At 31.3% G+C, this 19,351-nt stretch overlaps 2 protein-coding genes across 4 annotated transcripts in view; one reads left to right on the top strand and one right to left on the bottom strand.

Annotated features, from left to right (window-relative positions):
* Window positions 1-19,351, bottom strand: part of LOC148226276 (focadhesin) — a 600,544-nt gene that overhangs the window by 230 nt on the left and 580,963 nt on the right. Inside the window, exons 1-12 of one of the 3 annotated variants that reach the window (XM_088203645.1) lie at window positions 6,861-6,927; window positions 6,506-6,789; window positions 5,483-5,855; window positions 5,111-5,417; window positions 3,935-4,712; window positions 3,607-3,810; window positions 3,248-3,531; window positions 2,260-2,459; window positions 1,548-1,802; window positions 1,036-1,484; window positions 311-424; window positions 55-244 (exon numbers count right to left, since the gene is read on the bottom strand). In XM_088203645.1, the coding sequence (XP_088059771.1) occupies window positions 55-244; window positions 311-424; window positions 1,036-1,484; window positions 1,548-1,802; window positions 2,260-2,459; window positions 3,248-3,531; window positions 3,607-3,810; window positions 3,935-4,712; window positions 5,111-5,417; window positions 5,483-5,855; window positions 6,506-6,780 (3,429 nt within the window). In that variant the 5' untranslated portion in view covers window positions 6,781-6,789; window positions 6,861-6,927. Of the gene's footprint in view, window positions 1-54; window positions 245-310; window positions 425-1,035; window positions 1,485-1,547; window positions 1,803-2,259; window positions 2,460-3,247; window positions 3,532-3,606; window positions 3,811-3,934; window positions 4,713-5,110; window positions 5,418-5,482; window positions 6,185-6,229; window positions 6,398-6,505; window positions 6,790-6,860; window positions 6,928-19,351 lie in introns of those variants that run through there. The other 2 variants (XM_088203646.1, XM_088203647.1) reach the window with 2 other exon arrangements.
* On the top strand, window positions 8,213-12,316 carry Cisd2 (CDGSH iron sulfur domain 2). Its single transcript, XM_088204077.1, has 3 exons — window positions 8,213-8,378; window positions 11,353-11,561; window positions 11,629-12,316. Exons 1-3 carry the CDS (start codon window positions 8,282-8,284, stop codon window positions 11,713-11,715), a joined length of 393 nt encoding a protein of 130 aa, XP_088060203.1. The 5' UTR covers window positions 8,213-8,281; the 3' UTR covers window positions 11,716-12,316.

Genomic DNA, 19,351 nt, shown 5'->3' with positions numbered 1-19,351 from the left:
TATTAAAATAATATAATAACAAATATATTGTATTAAATAAAGAACTTCCATTACCTGACACCCTATATTTTTCCAGATATCGCTCGAAGATTTGCTGAAGAAGTTATTTAACGCTTGAGGAAATGTTTCAATCAAGTCAAATTCCGAAGGTTTATAACAGAACAAATATTGTTCAGATAATGCAATTACGCAAGTCACCAGAATTTCACAGATGAATTCAATCACTTCAGCTGGTTTTGGTTCTCTAAAAACGATTTTTATATTATACAAGGTTGACCATCATTATTATGTTTGATATTCATATACATACTGCAAATGACGATTCACATGAGCGACAAATTTCAAAATCCAATTTCTGATTGTGGATTCATTTTTTACTTTTGTTAAAACTTTATTTAATTCGGCGATTATAAAAGAATGTTCACTAAAATAATATTAATTTGTCATATTACTATCATAAAATACATAATAGATTAGTAGTCATTACAATTTTATGAACAGCTTAAATGAAACTGGGAAGATTCCATCTGAGGTATATTTTGCTTTTAAAAGGTTATAAATTGTTCTTAATGTAGTATCTGATATTTGTGAAGTTTATGGCACTATACTATGAAAATGCAAACATAATTTTGATTCAATTTTTAGGTTGAATAATTATTCACCAAGACAAGAAATGGCTTTACACTAACATTTAAGCATAAAAAAAGATTGTATTAATTTTTTAAAGCTTTTTTTGTGAAGTGAAAACGAGTGATACCAGAGAACGTTGTTTCCTGTTGAGTGACACTACGGCTGAGACGTTATTCAATATAATGAAAAAAGATAGTGGTAAGAGTAAAACTAATCAGACGAGGTAAAGTATCAATTATTGATAATACTATTTTCAAGAGCAAAATTGATGAGATCATCAGGTTATTATTGAAGATATGGCTTCTCTATTTTATTCTCACTAACGAAGCAGCATCTTTAATGGAGGCATTTTTCCAGCTTTGGTAAATCATAGGTGAGTGAAAGAAGTTACTAAATTATATTTACCATTGGGAATTTACTCCTGCATCAATTATATCATTCAACCAATCTAGAGCATCTTCTGTGTCACTCTCAATGGCCAATTTGCATCTTATATAGCACGATTTCACGTTGATTTCATGAGTAATTTTGTAAATCAGATCATCCGAGAGATTACAGCAAATATCAGAATACACGTTCCAAGCTTCAGTATTCAATTCGACGATATTCCAATATTTTATCAAAATAACTGCTAAATTATCCTTAATATTTTTGTTGATTGCTTCATCGGCCAAACATTCAGATATTGATTTCAATATCAGACTGAACAGTTGTGCTTCTTCAATACATTCGTTTGATTTAAGCAATGAATATGACAACTCTGTGGTTTCTTCGACAATCGGTAAAAATAAGGTCAGCTTTACATATTTACAAATGTCGTAGAGAATGGTGTAGAAGTCTTTGATTTCAGATATCTAAAACATATTGCATAAAATATATAAATGGCTAACATTCTATATAAACTGTTTAAATAATACCTTATTCATATCGTTCCTTGCAAATTCTAAATGATCAATTAGAATTTTCATCGCAGAATGCGACGATACCCCTTGTTTTGCTAATAATTGTAGTGAGATCGTTTTATTTGAGGGTTTCAACATTACTTCTTGCTGATGTAGCAAGTTTGAAAAGAAATTCCAATTGATTGGCGGTAAAGGATTTTTAAACGGCATTGACAAGCATTTCATGCATTGGAAAATGTTATCGGATGATTCCGCAGAAAAGTTATAAATCTGTTAAAAAATACGCATTATAATAAATAATTACTAATAGTCATACAGAGAAATCTCTTTGTAACGAATACCGAAATAACGAAACTCCCAGTATAACAAATCTTCAATTTGTCCCCGAAAAACTTTCATACCAATTGTTTTCATTGTAACGTAGACTGATCTCAGTATAACGAAATATTTTGATCCAAATTTAAGAATGACGTTACAACTTGACATTCAAAACTTTTTTATAAAACATTTTTTTAACAAATTTTATTGTGCTCATTATAGTCCTAAAAATGGACAAAAAACGATCTGTCAATCTTGTAAGAGGTTATTTTGATGCTGTAGTAATATAGTAATTAAAAATAAAATAAAACCTTCCTTACATTCAATATAACGAATTTTTTCTTCGGTCTCGTGAGTTTCGCTATACTGAGATTTCACTGTATTAGGGTATACATATATTAGAACTTACTTCTTTTCTCATGTATTCCATCAGACCTCTTACAACGCTGGCGATTGGTAAATATTTTACATTATCAGGTTCTACGGAAACGTTATACAGACCGGTGTGATAATTAGCTATTTCGAAACTCATTAGAGATGAACATAGTTCTACGACGCCAGGTAGAGATGATAGTTTAGTGTGTTTAAACATATTTCCCCAAACATTACCTAAAAATATATGTCATTGTGGTCCATTAAAAACCTTTAAAATCTAAAATAAGATGTAAAAACATTTCCAAGGACTCTTAATATTCCTAAGTTATTTTCTGAGAAACATTGGATCATCATAGTATCTTGCGTCAAAGAACAGAATACAGTGAACTCAAGATGAATGTGACGAAAAATAATATTTACGTATTGTGGAAATATTCGAGAAGCTGCTTATGATCCACAATGTCGAGAAAGTACGATCAAGATGACTAATAAGAAAATATAATGTCTATATTTGTCTAGATGTAAATGTATGTGGGTATTTTTTCATTCACTGATTAATGCAATGTATCATTGATCGACACAATTAAAGGTATAAATAATGTAATATTTTTTAATATAATGCCAGTTTGTTATAAATAAGTAACAAGTAGATTTAAAATATCTTGACTCTTGAGTGCAGATCATTTTCATATAACAAGTATTTATTAATATATACGCAATAATAAGTTGGGGGATATTAACTCTAATGAACGAGGAAATTAAAATAAATTAGCCTAAACATTCCCACAGGAGCACGTAACGTGGTTCATTCTTTAACTTATTGTCACAAGTATAAAATCATGATCTTGAAACTGTTATCCAAGTAAAATATCTACACTATGGTTAATCTAAGAATGAATCGCTTGGGATTAAAATATTTCGTTCTGCGCATGACCATATGTATCAATTACATCCTCACATTTAAGTGACATATCTTGTATTCATTTTAGATGCTATATATTATAGTCAATCAATACACTTACTTGGAATATAAGTCATGTCGTCGATTGTCATTGTAACTTCGGTTTGTAGTTTAAAAACATTCGGTGGTAACTTCACGCCTTCTTTATATACATCAGGAATTTGTCTCATGCTCATAAATTTTAAACTATAATTAGATAAAGCTTTGAATGCAGCTAAATTTACGCACAAACTCGGCGAGTCCACAATGAATTTCCATAATTTAAAAATCGACGTGTCAATTAAAGCATCATATTCGTTTGATTCATGATATAACTTAGGTATTAATGATAAAAGATTGCAAATACTGCAAATAAACATAAAATGCATTATAAATATGTGTATTATTAAAATATATAATATAATTTTAATCAAATCTAACCTTATATTTACATCGTCGCGTTTTTCTTTACCCAGTTTCGGCGTCAAGACTTGCCATGTGCTTATCGGATCAATTACTTCATGCATCCACAGTGATTCTATAGCTTTTAAACAAAGGCAACATGCTAGTGATGTTTCTTCAGTGGTAGCTTGCGTTAAAATATTAGATAAAATCGGGATGACTTCAGTTCCGTGGCGTAGTGCACTAAAACCATCATAATTTTATGATATAGAATAATACTAACTGTTCAGAAAGTTTTCGACTTTTAGGTAGGAGGGATTTACAAAAAATAAGATATCTATAATGTATTATGGATAAAAACACTTACCTTGTATCACATATGTGTTTAATAGCTTTCGACTTTGCAATCAACAACTCCCATTGGCTCTCAGAATTTATTTCGGAGGCCCTCACAAGTACAGTTTGCAAATATGGATAGCATCTCTGTTGCTTTTCGAACAGCTTAGTATACAAATTGATCAGTATGGTCGTCGGAATCAATTTGCTGTCTTCCAATTTCTTTAATATGTCGACGACTGTCGGAACGTTTTCTTTTGCTTTAGCGAATTCTGGAAGACCTTGCAATAAAGCTACCGTCTCCTCACAGTCCGTCGACATTTGTAAACAATGCAAAGTCAAAGGCAAATGACCGATTAAGTGATCAGTGTTTAATTTCAATACATTCATTGTGACTTTGTATATGTCGGCTTTATTGATGCAATTTTTTTCAGAATCGTAATCCATCAACAATAGAGCTTGCAGAAATAATATATGGTCGCATATTAGATCTGAGTTTCTACATAGTCTAATGTTTAACAACCATCTATCATAGATTTCTTTATTAGATATTATGTTTTCAAAGTTTGTATAAAACGTATACATTGTGTATATTCGTTTATTCACCGATTTGAAGTAAACGAATGTATCAGAATTGGACGATTGGTGATTGGCAGTCCTTTTTTTATTTTTTGACGTCATTATCAAATCTCTAAGGTTTTTATTAAAGTCAGATGTTAAAATATTCTTGTTATACTCCCATTGTAAAAATGCAGCAATAACCATGTAAATTGAAAGTGAAGATTCACTTTTATGGCATATTTTTTTACCTAAAATATGAATATTATTAATAAACATTGTAGAACAAGATTCTTATCGCAAAGACAAAAAAACAATTTACACGCCAATTTCAAGTGTACCATTAGTATATATTAGGCTCTATATTTTATTTAGAAAATTTTCGACAAAATTATGATTATGGAAAATGAAAATGTTACAAAATAGATTTATATTATATTTTTAATATATATATTATTTTCAAGTTTTATGAAACAAAAACCAGTTAATTCCAAAAGCATAGCCGAAACATTCTGATTGAAAAAATACAATTGATACAGTGGAAATAAGCGTTTTATTTTACATATAAAGTAATTTTTGTGACAAATTCTTATTGTGTAATATTATTATTATTTATATTACAACCCTTATTAGAAATAGAAATACTCACATATATTGATCATATTAGGCATATACGTAACTGAGCAACTCAAAATAGTATTAGCGAGCAATCCCAAAGTAATATCAGTGTAAGTTTGCCTTCTATTACTTTCATCGTTGCATTCAATGTAATCAAGAATTTTGATTATTGTATTTATGCACATTATCGGATTATTGCTGCTAGATATTAATTCATGTAATATTAAAGACATAACCGGAAGTAAACACAATAAGAATTCAATATCATTGTTTGAGATCGCTCTTTCTGCGGCAATAGTATATAGCTCATAAACAATAATGCACCTATTTTGCGATATCTATAATACAATCATAATTGAAGTATAGACAAATATTAAGAAATAAATACACATATTATTAATACCTCTTGCCATCCTAGACATTCCAATAGGAATTGATTTTGATTCGGTATTTGTTTTATTTCAAACAATAAATTTAATACTTTGCATTGATAATATAGTGGAACAGGTTCTAATTTATTGCATAATATCCACATAATTATAGGTCTCAATGCTTCAATACAATGATCGTAAATGCTTGAATCAGGTGAGCATAAAGCTGTAATCTCGTTATAAATATCAGCTATTGAATCAGGATGGTGTCGTAATATTACTATAAAAGGATGTATAGGCGGGCTCAAATGCCATTTAGACGTAAACGATTTTTTATCTTGTAGCTCTTCGAGCACTTCCATTATCAATATTTTGGATATGACTGAACAAATACCAGAATAGTGTCTGAAAAGAAAAAAAAAATGTAATATTTATATAATTTAATACTATATTTCAAAACACAAGGCAAGAATATATTAACTAAATTAATTCCAAAACTACACTTGAATTATACTGAGTTTTATTCCGTGATAAGTAATGCATTTGAATCCTTAAATTGAAAAGGCACTATTTAATTATAAATGGTTATTGCTTAATTGCCCAGTATGAAACGAGAATCGAACAAAGGCATATTCGTAACACCGAAGATTTTGAAGAGCGACTAAACTTATAATGGCCATAAAGACTTTCGAAAACTATCAGTTAACTATTGTGACCAAAACTACTTAAATGCACTAAATACAATTTATTTGTGATCTTTGATATTGTTAAAAGTATACTTTATCATCATTGGTAAACGACCACCATGGTCGCACAGGAGACACTCTTGCTTCATTAGAGGAGTTGTACATTAATAGGTAGGAGTTTAACAATACAGCCATTGGTTTAAATATGCCATTCGTCCAAAGAAAACAGCACCATGGACATTTTTGTTCAAGGACAAAGAAAAATAAAATTGAGGAGGACGCCTGGTTATCTTAAATTAAGAGCACATTATCATTTTAATCAAAACGTTCTTGCATTGAAATCTAAATTAATTTTGGTTAAATGCATACTTCACTGTGATCATGATAGACATCGAGATGTTCATGGTTTTGGATGTTTTTAAATAATGGCCTTCGATCAATTTCGTCAAACCCTGGAATCCAGTAGAGCTGATCATGGGATTTTCCGAAGTGCATGCTTCCTTTAGAATGTTAATGTATTGCTCCATGGTTCCCGAATTTTGGTCTTCGTTTATGAACTTTATTATAGATTTTATGGTCAAATTTATTGCGTCCGTAATGACCATGACGTTTTTGGAGTTTAATTTGTATTTTATTTCGTCCATTGTTAAAAGCTAGAATTTTTTTATTGCTGTACATTAAATTTATTAACTTAATTTAAAATATTGCCCAATGAAAAACTTACAAATTAAGTTGTCCTTTGAAACTTGAAGCAAACGTCAAAACACCAATAGTTTCAAACTGACAAAGACGAAGAGGTTAGGTTTGATGTTGCCATAATAAAAAAATGGTTGCGAAAATATTGCTTATTTTATAATTATTTTTTATTGTACATTAAAAATCTTTATCATGTGAAAAAGGTAATTTGCAGTGTGTGACAAACAAAAGTTCAGCTCAATGAATTTTGGTGTTTTATTATAATTTAATTTAATCACTTCAGAAAGGCTGTTTTACTAAGGGAACGAACATTTGGATGACTGTTTTGTTTGGATGACATATTTTGTAATTAGTTCGTTCGCATCCAATTTGCACGGCCGCTAATAGTATAAGAACGAGCGCCAAACGTTCGTTTTACCAGCAATGTTATAAATAAATCAGAACAAACATAATAGTTACTTAAGATTGGTTAGCCATAAGTTTTTGTCATTTTCTTTAGTCTTTTCATTGATTCAGTTCCACAATATCTCCAGCACAGTTGTGGTCCTCCAAGCTAGAACTGAGTTTTCATTTTTGTAGTGTGCTATGTAATCGGTTATCTCTCCTTATATTTATATTGCTGTACATTCAGATCTATGAGCTCTAAACAATGTCGACAAATACATTTTGGCGACGGGAAGTGACGGGTGGCAATTAGATACAGATTGAGCCGCTACACTAGTATTTTATTGCCAATTTGATGTTACATGTTATTTATTATTTTTAAACCGTGAACGGGGTAGCAAGTCGGGCTCGCAACCGGCCTTTGCGAGCCCGCCAAAGTTTTCCAAGAGAATAAGTCCGTCACACCAGTGCTACCAGAGGGCCGGAAAGTTTTAGCCATATTAAAATCTAAATATAAATATATATATAAATAGGCTTCCTACAACATATTAATTAATTCAAGATTTTTTATTTATTCTTAATTAATTAACATTCATTTTTAAATTGAATTGTTACTAACATTAATTTTAAGACAATGTAATCAAGGAAATTTTATTTTTAAAATTTCTAAATTATTTAATTATTTAAACATTAAGTGTTGTTCAACTAAATGCACATCAGTGATTGATTATGCATGGCTTGGCAGTCGACACACTGTCTCAAACATTACTTTGATACAACGTCTATAAATTGTTTTCTTTTTCCTGGTTTTTTATTATTACATAATTGTAATTTTTCGTTTTTGAAAAGATTGTTTGAAAAAGTATTTGGGATGTTTAGAGAAATTGTATATTAATTAAAATTGTTTTATTAAACCTAGTTCCATTTGAAAAATGAGTCAATTCGTTTTTGTAAATACCTATATAAACGACGAGGTAAGGATAATTTTTTTGATATGGCAGCACTATAAGTTTATAGCCGTTTCGTGTCGGTCGTCGGTCTCAGTGTCAGATTCAGTTCCTCACGATGCAGCCGATCGCCCATTTGGTGAAAGTAACGTTGCCGGACTATTTGGCAGGACTTCCCATTCCCGACTCTTTCACGGGATGGTTTCGTCTTTCGTGTAAGTTTACGTTAATTAGGTATTTTATCATAAGTCACTGTTACGTCACAGCATGTCTGCACTACCTACCAGACCGCAACAAAGTTTACCACATAAGAAATAATTGTACAAGTTCATTGAAAAAAAAATCATTTCACCAATTGCTATTGCATGGGTTAATTTAGGTCATGGTTGTTCGATAGGAAAGTATATTATCTGTGTGATATAAAACGTATTGCTTTACTTCTGTTTGATTTATTTTATATACGAAGAGATTAAGTTAACGTTGTATAAACAAACCCGCTAAAAATATCTAATCTAAGTGTGCGTAAATATTGTATACGTAACATAATACAGTTACAAATTGTAAAAAAATAGAGGGAAATTTAGCTGTAAAACTAGGTATTATCGTATTTTACATTGATTGTTTCGCTTTACAAGTAAGGTTCTGGCCGAATTATGCTCGCTAAGCTACTGTAAAATATAATGATTAAAAAAGGCCTATATTTTCAACATCGTTATATTTCCACGTTGGCATCAAAAAGCATCTGCTATCAAATTTATACTATAGTTCATAAATTATGAGAGTCGATAATTTATGTTTTTATTTTATATTTTTAAATAACAAATACTAGTTTACTAACCTGGGTTCGAATCCCATATGGACCCTTGTGTTTTTCAATTTCTATCATGTCTACGAGATCACAACTAGTGATTATTGTATTATTATAATTCTGATATAATTAATAAAATATCACTGATTTACAAACTTTGATTTTAGTCTGGTGTCTCACTACTTACTTAATAGTTATTGATTATGTTTACCTCATTGTAACATATTGGGATAACGCCTGTTATGTTGTACAAAAGGTAGATTCTACCTGTCCTGTTGTAACCACCAGCGAACGTAATGGGTAAAAACTAACCTAACCCGCTGGGTGTTAATTTGGGTCACAATTTTAATACAGTTGTTGACAGTATTTATAAAGAATAGCCAGTAATTATATTATATGATCTTTATTTTAACATTAAGGTCAGTTTTATATTGACAGATGGTCAGTAAATAATACAAGGTCATTATCAAGGTGTTTTAAGGCCAACTTGTTTGGTCGGGCTCGCAACATTGTCGCACAAGTGGCAACACAAGCCAAACATGCTCTCCGCCGCCGCTCTGTCGTTATTCCCGCTTCGTTTGTCGTTCTGAATACCTTCACGTCCTACTTACAATTAAATAGATTCGTTGAGAGTTATTCTTGGGGTGTTCATTATTCAGGCTAACTCTCACTCGTTCTTAACCTGTCCAACAGTTTCGGTGCGAGTGAGATATTTTATGAGATATTTCTAAAATAAATAATTCATTGCCCATTTATATTTATAAATTTTATAATATTTTTTAAAACACATAATCATCCAATATTTTTATTTTGACCATATGCGCTTTTTAGTCTAACCGTTTAATATTTATTCTGACCGAATGTATTTTTACTCTAACCATTTGATATTTATTCTAACCTAGAATAATATAATTATGACTGGGAATGTTAATAAAATTCTGACCTAGATTTGACTTTTATTCTGACCCAAAGTTTATTTAAATTCTGATCATTTAATTTATTGCCTTAATTATTTGTCTTCATTAAATTATTCTTCATCAAATAATTTCTCATTATCGTAGTTAATCAAATCTTGAAAACTCAAATTTCCCAATAAATTTTATATATTTATAATATAAGCAAATTCTTCGTAACTCAGGGGGGGGGGGGCATTCTCTATTTGCGTTAATACAGTCAGTTTGAGAGCTATCCATTTCATCATTATTCATAATTGAGAAAGAGATGGAAAGTTCAGGTTTACGCCCCTACGTTCGATATACTTATCATTACTCCGATTGATTGATAAATATAAAAAATATTATAATAGCTATAAATTTGTTCAAAATATAAACGGGAGTAATGATAAGTATATCGAACGTATATCCGTATTGTGTGCTTGTGAATTGTGAGACTCATTTTCATTAGCTCTCGTCAAAATATTTTGTGAACTATGTTCCTTTAAAAGTCAAGACTACCTTGACCATTTCAACTATATTGGGCACCTAAATTTTGGACTCTTACTACAAAGTTAACACAACAAAAACTTCTAGCAATGCGAATGTGTCTGTATGAAATAGCATAAGAAACTGCCTAGTGAATATTTTAATTAAATTTCGATTAAAATGTAAGTTAAGACGTTCCTGCTTTCATGTCTTTTAAAATTAACAATACTTGCATTAATCAATGTAAATGTCAGTTGTAACATTATTATCTTTACTCAATGAAAAAAAATAACTAATAATTACCAAAGCTGTTATTATGCTCCTAAAGAATTTGAATCCATAAAAGATGTGTTATAGAAAGCAGTTGATTGTGAAGGCAATCAACTGCTTTCTATAGCATATTATATAGTTATTGGATATATATATATATTTATTTATTGGGTATTTAGATGTTAGATATAATTGATTTGTAACCACATGCATCTACGACAATAAATTAGTAAAAAGGACATTCGCTCAATGGACAGAAATTTTACTTGTGAAATGAATGAGCACAAGCGAAGATTCTAAAACTCCTATATGTGCTGTAAGGTGAAGTAATTACAGAAAACATAATCTCTGATTAAATGTTAAAGGATATGATATTCTTTAACACTAGATTAAACATTTGTATCCCATTGTTTTCTACACCATATCTATTAATAGAATATATGGGATGGACATTTTTAAAGACATAAATAAATTTCAATTATGCGTTTCGTTTATCAACGAAAAAGCCTCATTTTGTAATTTAAACAATTGTTTTTTTTTAAAATCAGGTTTTTAGGCCATACTTTAAATATATATTATATAAATTCACTTTCACTAAAATGTGTTATACATTGTATTACTTTGAACAAGACTTTCACTTTTTTCAGCATAAAGTAACTGAATGCTCTAATATTTTTTTGTTACTTTCAGTTCGCGATTGGTTATCTTTGATTCCTCCAGCAGCTCTTACTGCCGGTTTGTATTATACGGCTTACAGAGCGTTCTGTCCGAAGGCGAGGTCAGCTATTAGGCGCATCAATCCTGGTATCAAAAAAGACGTCGCCAAGGTTGTGGATACCATCGACATTGAAGATATTAACGAAAAAGTAGTCTTGTGCAGATGTTGGAGAAGTGAAAATGTAATACTTAATGCAATTATTAAATTTAAAAATTGATATGTTATTGTTAATATTGTATATTTTTCAGTGGCCGTATTGCGATGGTAAACATGGACCTCACAACAGGGAAACGGGAGATAATGTCGGACCAGTTGTGATAGCTCACAAAAAATAATTTTTCGCACAATTGCTTTTACAGTGTAATATTAAACAATTATTTATATCATTGCATATATTCCAAAAAAAGCATATTTAATATGCGTAACTAACTGTGGATAATTATTAATCAAAATTTGATTTTTTTTAAATACTCGAATAGTTAATGTTAGTCTGATTTTGATTAAATATTTTTTTTTACTATATGTAAATATGATTAAAAATTGATTATTACATATATAAATATGTTATTGTTTTTAAATGCAGGGTGCTATTGCGGTATTAGGTACATACTTATGGTATTTGGTAATAATGTTATATTGTGATCATTTTGTTAAGTAGTGATTTTAAATCTATTTGTTACGAATCAAGTAAACCCTGCTTTCACTTTTTGTTACATCGATTTATTGTGTGATTATGTAGAATACTATAAATTTGATATAAGAACAACAATTGTATTTTTTTGCTGTATTATAGTTATTTTTTTAATTGTTTTCTAGAGTAGACTTTTGAACTTACTTTATTTTTTTATTAAAAAATGTTATTACAAAATTCTTTTGTAAAAAAAAGTTGCCTTAATTTAAAGAATAAAGTGGTATATATAAATTTTCATTGTAAAATTTTGTATTGTTTTCCCTTAAAAGACCTATTAGTACTTGGCTTATTATTGGTTTTATTAACACAAACAATTTTGCACTTTTTTCTGTATAGATATGTATGTTAATATCGTTAAATAACATATGCCTTAATAGAATACTCAAAAAACATTTTTAATTGCATATAATGTATAATGATATACATATAATACATAACTGAATCATCTAAATCTGAGTTTTGTACGGGAAATTGTAATTATGTATCTGGCGCAATTTATCAGATCTGTTACAGTAATATTGTGCTTCAAGTGTTTTGTAAATTCATAATCCTGCCAAATGCATTCAGTCTGAGAGTAGAAATGCTGCTGAAATTCAACGATTGATGATATTTATGAACAATGTCAAGAAGACTCAAACTGTTAATAAAAAGTTAAACATAATACATTTATTAATGCATTTGCAGCATCCACATTGTGCAAAATATCACAAAGAGTGCCATTTTCCAGTTGAAGATGCTTAAAATATGGAGGAAAATAAAGATGATTACAAAAATATGAATTTATATCTTGGACACTGCAAATAAATACACCTATGAGTAAACATTGTAATAACAACAAAATTGAAACTGGAAATCGGTAACTTATATTTTATCGATTGTAAACTTGTACTACACCTATAGCTTTCAATTATTATGTAGCAGCATGCAGCTGTGACGATAAATGAAAATTCGATTCTGCTGTGCCCACGTGTCCACATAACGGACTATGCTGAATAAATGGTATACGATAGATTAGACTCAGTGCTGGTTGTCGAAATAGTAAGAGTTTATTATTATGGAAGTAATGAATTTCATTGTACACATTTTTCGCTTCAGGTTTTTTGGAGAAATAGTGTTTTATTTTTAATATGAAAAGTTTGGCAGTATAGGTTAGAACAGAGGTTGGCAAAGTGCGGCTCTTTGGCCCCTTAAGTGCGGCTCTGGCACAAATATCCACGGGCATTCGAGCAAGATGCGCCGGATTTAAAAAACAAGGAAATATGGAGCTCTAAATTTGAACGTCTTTGTGTTGATTTGGAAAATTATAATAAAGGTTTTGCTAAATTAATAAATAGATTTGGCTTTCAATTTTTTATTGTTGTAATGTACATATTTGGCCTTTTTTGCTAATAAGTTTGCCGACCACTGGGTTAGAACAACATTGGCACCATGACCATGAGTATTTGCCATTCAGAATTTTACTTGCACCCTGGTATGGTTCAAATCAAATAATATACCCACGGTGTTTTTTGACAGTAGTCGTATCAATGATGTTATTATATTTAGGTACGGGATATTTTTTGTTTCGATATTTTCAACTCTAAATCAACAATGGCTGTAAAGATAAAATAATCTCAGTTAAGCTGTATTATGGTTTATGAGTTTCAACTCAGTCATAATGCAACAATAACAGTTAAAAACATCTGTAATGCAATGGACAGGGATGCTATTAAATTTAGAATGTATCAAATATGGTTCTCAATAACTTTGATATTGAATATCTACGTAAGGTCAGGTAGTCCTTATGGGTTGTTAGTGTGGATATTAGGGCTGCCATCAAAGCAGGTCTGAGATTAACGATATAGAAGCTAGCACAAAAGTTCAACGTGTCGCCTACATCAGTTCACAGGCATTTAGGAGAGGTGTTAATTTGCGGAATAGGATATCTCATAAATTGTATGAGGAAAATCTCGCATAGCGAGTCTCAATATGCCAATAATTAATGATTCTAGAACAGAAAGATTTATTTTTGAGCCGAATTGTTACTAAAGATGAGAAGTGGATCCTTTCCTGAGAACAGGATTATACCACAATAAGATACTATTATGCATTGAATTATTTTTAGAAACTGGTGGGTTTTCCACGAATTTTGTATTGTACATTGTCCTGCTGTACCAAATAGGGTACACCATATTTCAAAGTGAAAAAAGTACACAACTATTTAAAAAAACAATGAAAATATTGAACTAGCATTATGACCAGAAGTATTATTTATAAGTTAATTCCAAAATGTAATAGATAATATTTTTTTACATTTCTGGTGACATCATAGAAAAATAACAATGAACCGCTGTTTTAGTTGTGCTTGTATTCACTTTCAGATAAATTTTAGATCATTGCATTTTTTTATAGTTTTGTTTATTTATTTTTTTGACACTTGACGCGAAACTAAATCATTGCAATAAATCTTGAGTAGATACATAAGAAAAACGTTCAACGTACTGTACCGTATATGGTACAGTAGGTCTAAATAGATTTAAAATTAAAATAAAGACCCCCGCACGATAATCAGGACAAATGCCAATTCATTTATAAGTTTTAGTTATGTTATAATAATATAGTCTCAATTTTTCTAGCACATTGAATAAGGTTTTGCGAAATAAATACGTTTGAAACCGCTGTAATTTTGCCTCAGTTTTTTTGCGTTTGCAATAGTAATTTGATTTTGGTTAGTCGACGTGCATTTTCATAATCAAAACTACGCTGTTACTACATGTAATCATGATCTTTCGAACTGGATCACAAACCCAGAAATAGCTTAGCGCGAATATAACGCTCTCTATTTTATAATTTTGCACTTAGTGCTTTAGAAAAGCACGATACAGTTATAAATGATACATTAAGCAAATAACTGTGCAATTTTAATTAGTTATATTTGTATATGCGAATGATCAAATTTAATTGCCTCTCTCAACGTTGTACATCATAAATATACAATTTGAGTAATTCATTATATATTACATACCGAAGTCAAAAGTGAGTCGAACGCAAAACGGAAACTCAAAAATCAAACGAGCGTAATCAATGCTACGAGCGTTTTATTACAGGTACGTAAAAAACGTTCACTTTTTTGGAGTGCTACTCGTGTTTTTCACATGATTTAATTGCCTCACAGCGAGCGCCAAATGCACAAGTGGACAGCCTTACGTTACGAGTTATGTGTTTATGATTTATGTATATATGTATAGAGGGGAATTTTTTCTTGAATTTGTTTGGTCGGAAGCGAAACGAGCGAACGATTTAGGATTTATAAATTAAAAGAAAGAAGATGAAAAACGCACGGCTTTGAAATGTGCGTTCCTTCCAAGCTCGAGAGGATAGAGGGTGGTCCTTATATCCGACCGTCAATTACGTATTTAATCTGCGATACGCCGCCGTCGAGGGCCCACTTGCACACTCCTCGTCGAGAGTCAAACTTCGCGAGTGGTTTTCCGCTGGCCATTGTCGTAATTTTAATGAGAAAAAAATTGGATTCACCGTCAGTCTTTTTGTGCGGCCACTCGACGCGCAATGTGCGAGACTAATTTTCGTGCTTTCATTTCGAGTCGTAATTAGTAGGGATTCAGTCTCGGAACTTTACGGGAAATCTCGAAAAAATGCTATTATTGTGTTGGTAATAGTGGTGTGGATACCAACGATTGACGGCATTGACGATGAGAAGAGAGTCGTTCAGGTGGGCAGATCAGCAGGTGGACATATCGGCAAGCGGAAAATTACTTTGCACACCAGCTGATCGTAATCTTTCTTTAAACTACGTCTCCACCGGTTGATCTTCGCGTCAGTTTTACAGTTAGTAACTGATTTGTGAAGTACTAAAGTTATTGTACAGGTTTAAATGGGGCGTTCAGTATAAAATAAACAAATTTTTCAAATGTTTACTTTATTCATTTTAATGAAATCCATCCTGATTTTTACTTCTAAATCTCTCGGGAATAGCAGCATTTTTCTCAAAACCTGACAAAGATGCGATTGAACAATAATTTTTAAGTTGGAATTTTAATTTAAGAACAGTTATGAACGTTTTGAGTTTTGAGTGAGTGTGACTAGTCATTTAAATCCTGCTTCGTGAATCTGTCATGTATATGTTAATTATTACACGAGTAATTAATGTTTACCAAATAATTCGATAGAATGCATGTATCGGTGTTGATTGAGTAGTAAACATGTCCGAATGAGGCATATCGAGATGTAGGAGGTTGTCAAGTGTGGTCTGAAATCTAGTCAGATAGTGATTGCTAAATGTCGAAAGTAAAAGCTAATGTAATAAATTGGAGTGTGGTGTCCAAATAATTGTGCGAATCAAAGTAGCTAATGTGCTCGCGAAAAGCCTTTTTTATAATTAACTAGCGGACACGCTATTGTTAAATTTGTCTATACATATATGTATGTATATGAATTAAATAAATACAATTGAAGCTCGATATCAATTAATTTATTTAATTAAAATGTCATGAATTGAATTATGTGAAATATTAATTTTTTCTTTTGTTTCGTTGCATTTTTGTTTTTAATATTATTTTTTCTTCTTCACCTTTATCACCATCTGGATATTTTACGAAAACAATAAAATGTAAAATAATAATTCGATATTAATTTTATTTTAATTAAATAAATTTAAATTAATTAATTATTTACCTTTAAGGTTTTTATGTGGATTGACCTTAGGGTGGTTGACTTCGCGGCCAATGAGACTGGTGTGACTTTATTAGTGTATAGTTACATGCGACGGACGATTATCAGCGAGACGTTTCTCCAAGTGGCAGTGAAGTTCACGCAGGTGGTGATGCCCGTGGATGATCCTCAGGGCTCTTGTGGCTGCGTTCGGCGTGTGTCAGGAGGTAATTTTTCGTGCGGCTGGTGGTTCGGGAGTTCCAGGAGTGATCTTCAGGTCTGACGGTGAGGGTACGTCTGCTGGTCCCTTCGGGTAGCTGCTGATGACTGAGTGACTGCTGGTGGTCTCCTCACTGTCATTGGCGTCTCTAAAGCGTCTCCCTCCATTTAACCGTCTGCCTTTCCGTTGTGACTAGGGATGTGTAGTACCGAAAAAATAATTAGGGCTCGTATCTTCAAAAATATTTTTTTCGACAATTTAGTAAATTAATGAAAGTGAAAAAATAAATGGGAAAAAAGGTTTTTGTACACAGTTGTATCATTGATTTTTATTAGTACTCGTAGACGACATAATAAAGGATCAGTATTTTTAAAAGTACCTGGATGTAAGTTGACTGGCGGGTTACTGGCACGCGGCGACTGGCATGATCCACTGGCGCCTTACCGCTTACATAGTGCTAGCAACTGAAAGAATTATTAAAAGGCGCCACTCACCTTGCGCCAGTACGGTAGTGTAGTGGAAGGAGGAGCTGGCGTGCCAGTAAAACAAAAATATTTGTTCTGCTGGTGTGCCAATGGCGCATTAGCTTCTTTAGTGACTGGCGTTAAGCGTTTACACGATGCTAGTCGCTAGCATCCAGTGACTGGCAACGAAATTTGGCATGCTTGTTTAATATACTTAAAAAAAAACGATAATGTTACTACATTAGTAAATGCAAAAACTTAGCAGTGAAGTATTCAGTTTGACTTTGAATTATGGACATTATTTTTTTATTACCAAATAATAAAAAATAATAATAAATCAATACCAATAATACCAGTATTGACTGTTTTTCTCGGTATTATTGGTATTGAAAATCCTGCTATTATTGCAATCCTTAGTTGTGACCAAGTGTCACATTTTTTATATAGTTGCATGGAAGCAGCTCGGCGAATCGCAGATGTGAATGTTGACGGACGAATTGCGTCGCCTCCTAGATATATTCACGAAATGTGTTTATGCTTTAAAAGTGAATCTTACGGATGGCCACATTCGTCGATCGTTAAAGGAATAAAAACCAATATTAGTTAAAGGTATAAAAAACAATCTTAGAATAAAAAGTAATATTATTTTTCCATACAAAAGTGTATTTTTTTCGGTACTAAATTGCAATTACCGTTTTAAAATTTTATATATGTGGTTTTTACACAATTTTTTAGTCCCGAAATCTCTCTTATGTTTAATTGTTCGAAATGGTCGTTAGAAAGATCTCTAAATTAGTTGTGCATGTAGTTGAAACCCCCACATTATAAATATATACTTGAGCTTACAGAAAAAATCTTATATGTATGTATATGAAAATATTTTAACGTATACCCTTAAGCATTCAAACGGTTAATGAATTATATAATATCAGTGTGGTAATTTTCACCCAGTCTTTTATTTTGTCAGCGTTATTAAAATTCATTTTTTAAGGAATGTGCACTTGTTAAACAGCGTGGCGCAATCTTTAAACACGTGTATGGGTATATTGTTGTACATTATTTAGTGTGTTCTGTAATTAAAAGCTTTGTCAACTGTATTTGAGTATCTTGTCTATGGTCTGTTTCTAGCTTTGATTATTGAATTACGAGCCGACGAATTTTTGCTTTACAATTATTGTTTAAAGTACTTTTTTAGTATTTTATAACTATTTAGACATATTTAAAGACTGTTTTTTGAAAAAATGGTGATAATGCTGTATAGGCCATTATGATTGAAATAATATCTAATGGATTAATTAAGTGCCTTATCATATCATATAATATATAAGAAGATTTGTTATTACATTCTTAATAAGTGCCGGAAAACTTTTACTTGACTGGATATCGATTTCTTGTAACAAAGGACGCATATAATATATTTTGTAGCCCTTAATGGTGGAAGTATTTTAAAAAGCATGGAATGTAATGCATTTATTGTGTATGATTTTCACGTAATATGATATTTAAGTCATTTGTGAAACAACGTCATAGTAAATCATTCGACATTTATGCTACGGAAATAGTATATAAAAAAGCTTCGCGGGTGCGTGTAGCTTATGATTGATGCAGGTGTATGGGTACGTTCATAAATCAAACGTATTGGATAAAGTTATGAAAGCTCCATTGAAATAAATGGACAACCCCAATTTCACGTAAGTGATAACTCATGTTCAAGTTTGTATCCGAGAGATCTTACGGGATTGGCCTTAACTTCCATCGGCCTGGGAGAGAGATACATCCCACCCTGTATTACATCATTCGCCTGATTTATGATGCACTGACCTACATATTTAGCAAAATACTCGAATGCGTATCTGATTCAAAGCGCCGTTAAAAACGTGGGATGAGAAAAGGTCGACTTTTGCGGCACTTTATGATTTTTAGTAATATCATTCAGTTATAACATA

Source organism: Plectrocnemia conspersa, unplaced genomic scaffold, assembly GCF_051122295.1.
Source record: "Plectrocnemia conspersa isolate PC_06_02 unplaced genomic scaffold, ASM5112229v1 ptg000014l, whole genome shotgun sequence".
NCBI classification, from domain to species: domain Eukaryota; kingdom Metazoa; phylum Arthropoda; class Insecta; order Trichoptera; family Polycentropodidae; genus Plectrocnemia; species Plectrocnemia conspersa.
The sequence above is the reverse complement of the archived record's forward strand: the minus strand, read 5'-3'. Positions and strand labels throughout refer to the sequence as shown.

Excerpts from the sequence above, each read along its gene's own strand:
- Cisd2 (XM_088204077.1), top strand. The coding sequence starts at position 8,282 with ATGCAGCCGATCGCCCATTTGGTGAAAGTAACGTTGCCGGACTATTTG. Across the intron at positions 8,379-11,352 it reads GGGATGGTTTCGTCTTTCGT|TTCGCGATTGGTTATCTTTG; the intron begins GTAAGTTTACGT and ends TGTTACTTTCAG. Across the intron at positions 11,562-11,628 it reads GATGTTGGAGAAGTGAAAAT|TGGCCGTATTGCGATGGTAA; the intron begins GTAATACTTAAT and ends TATATTTTTCAG.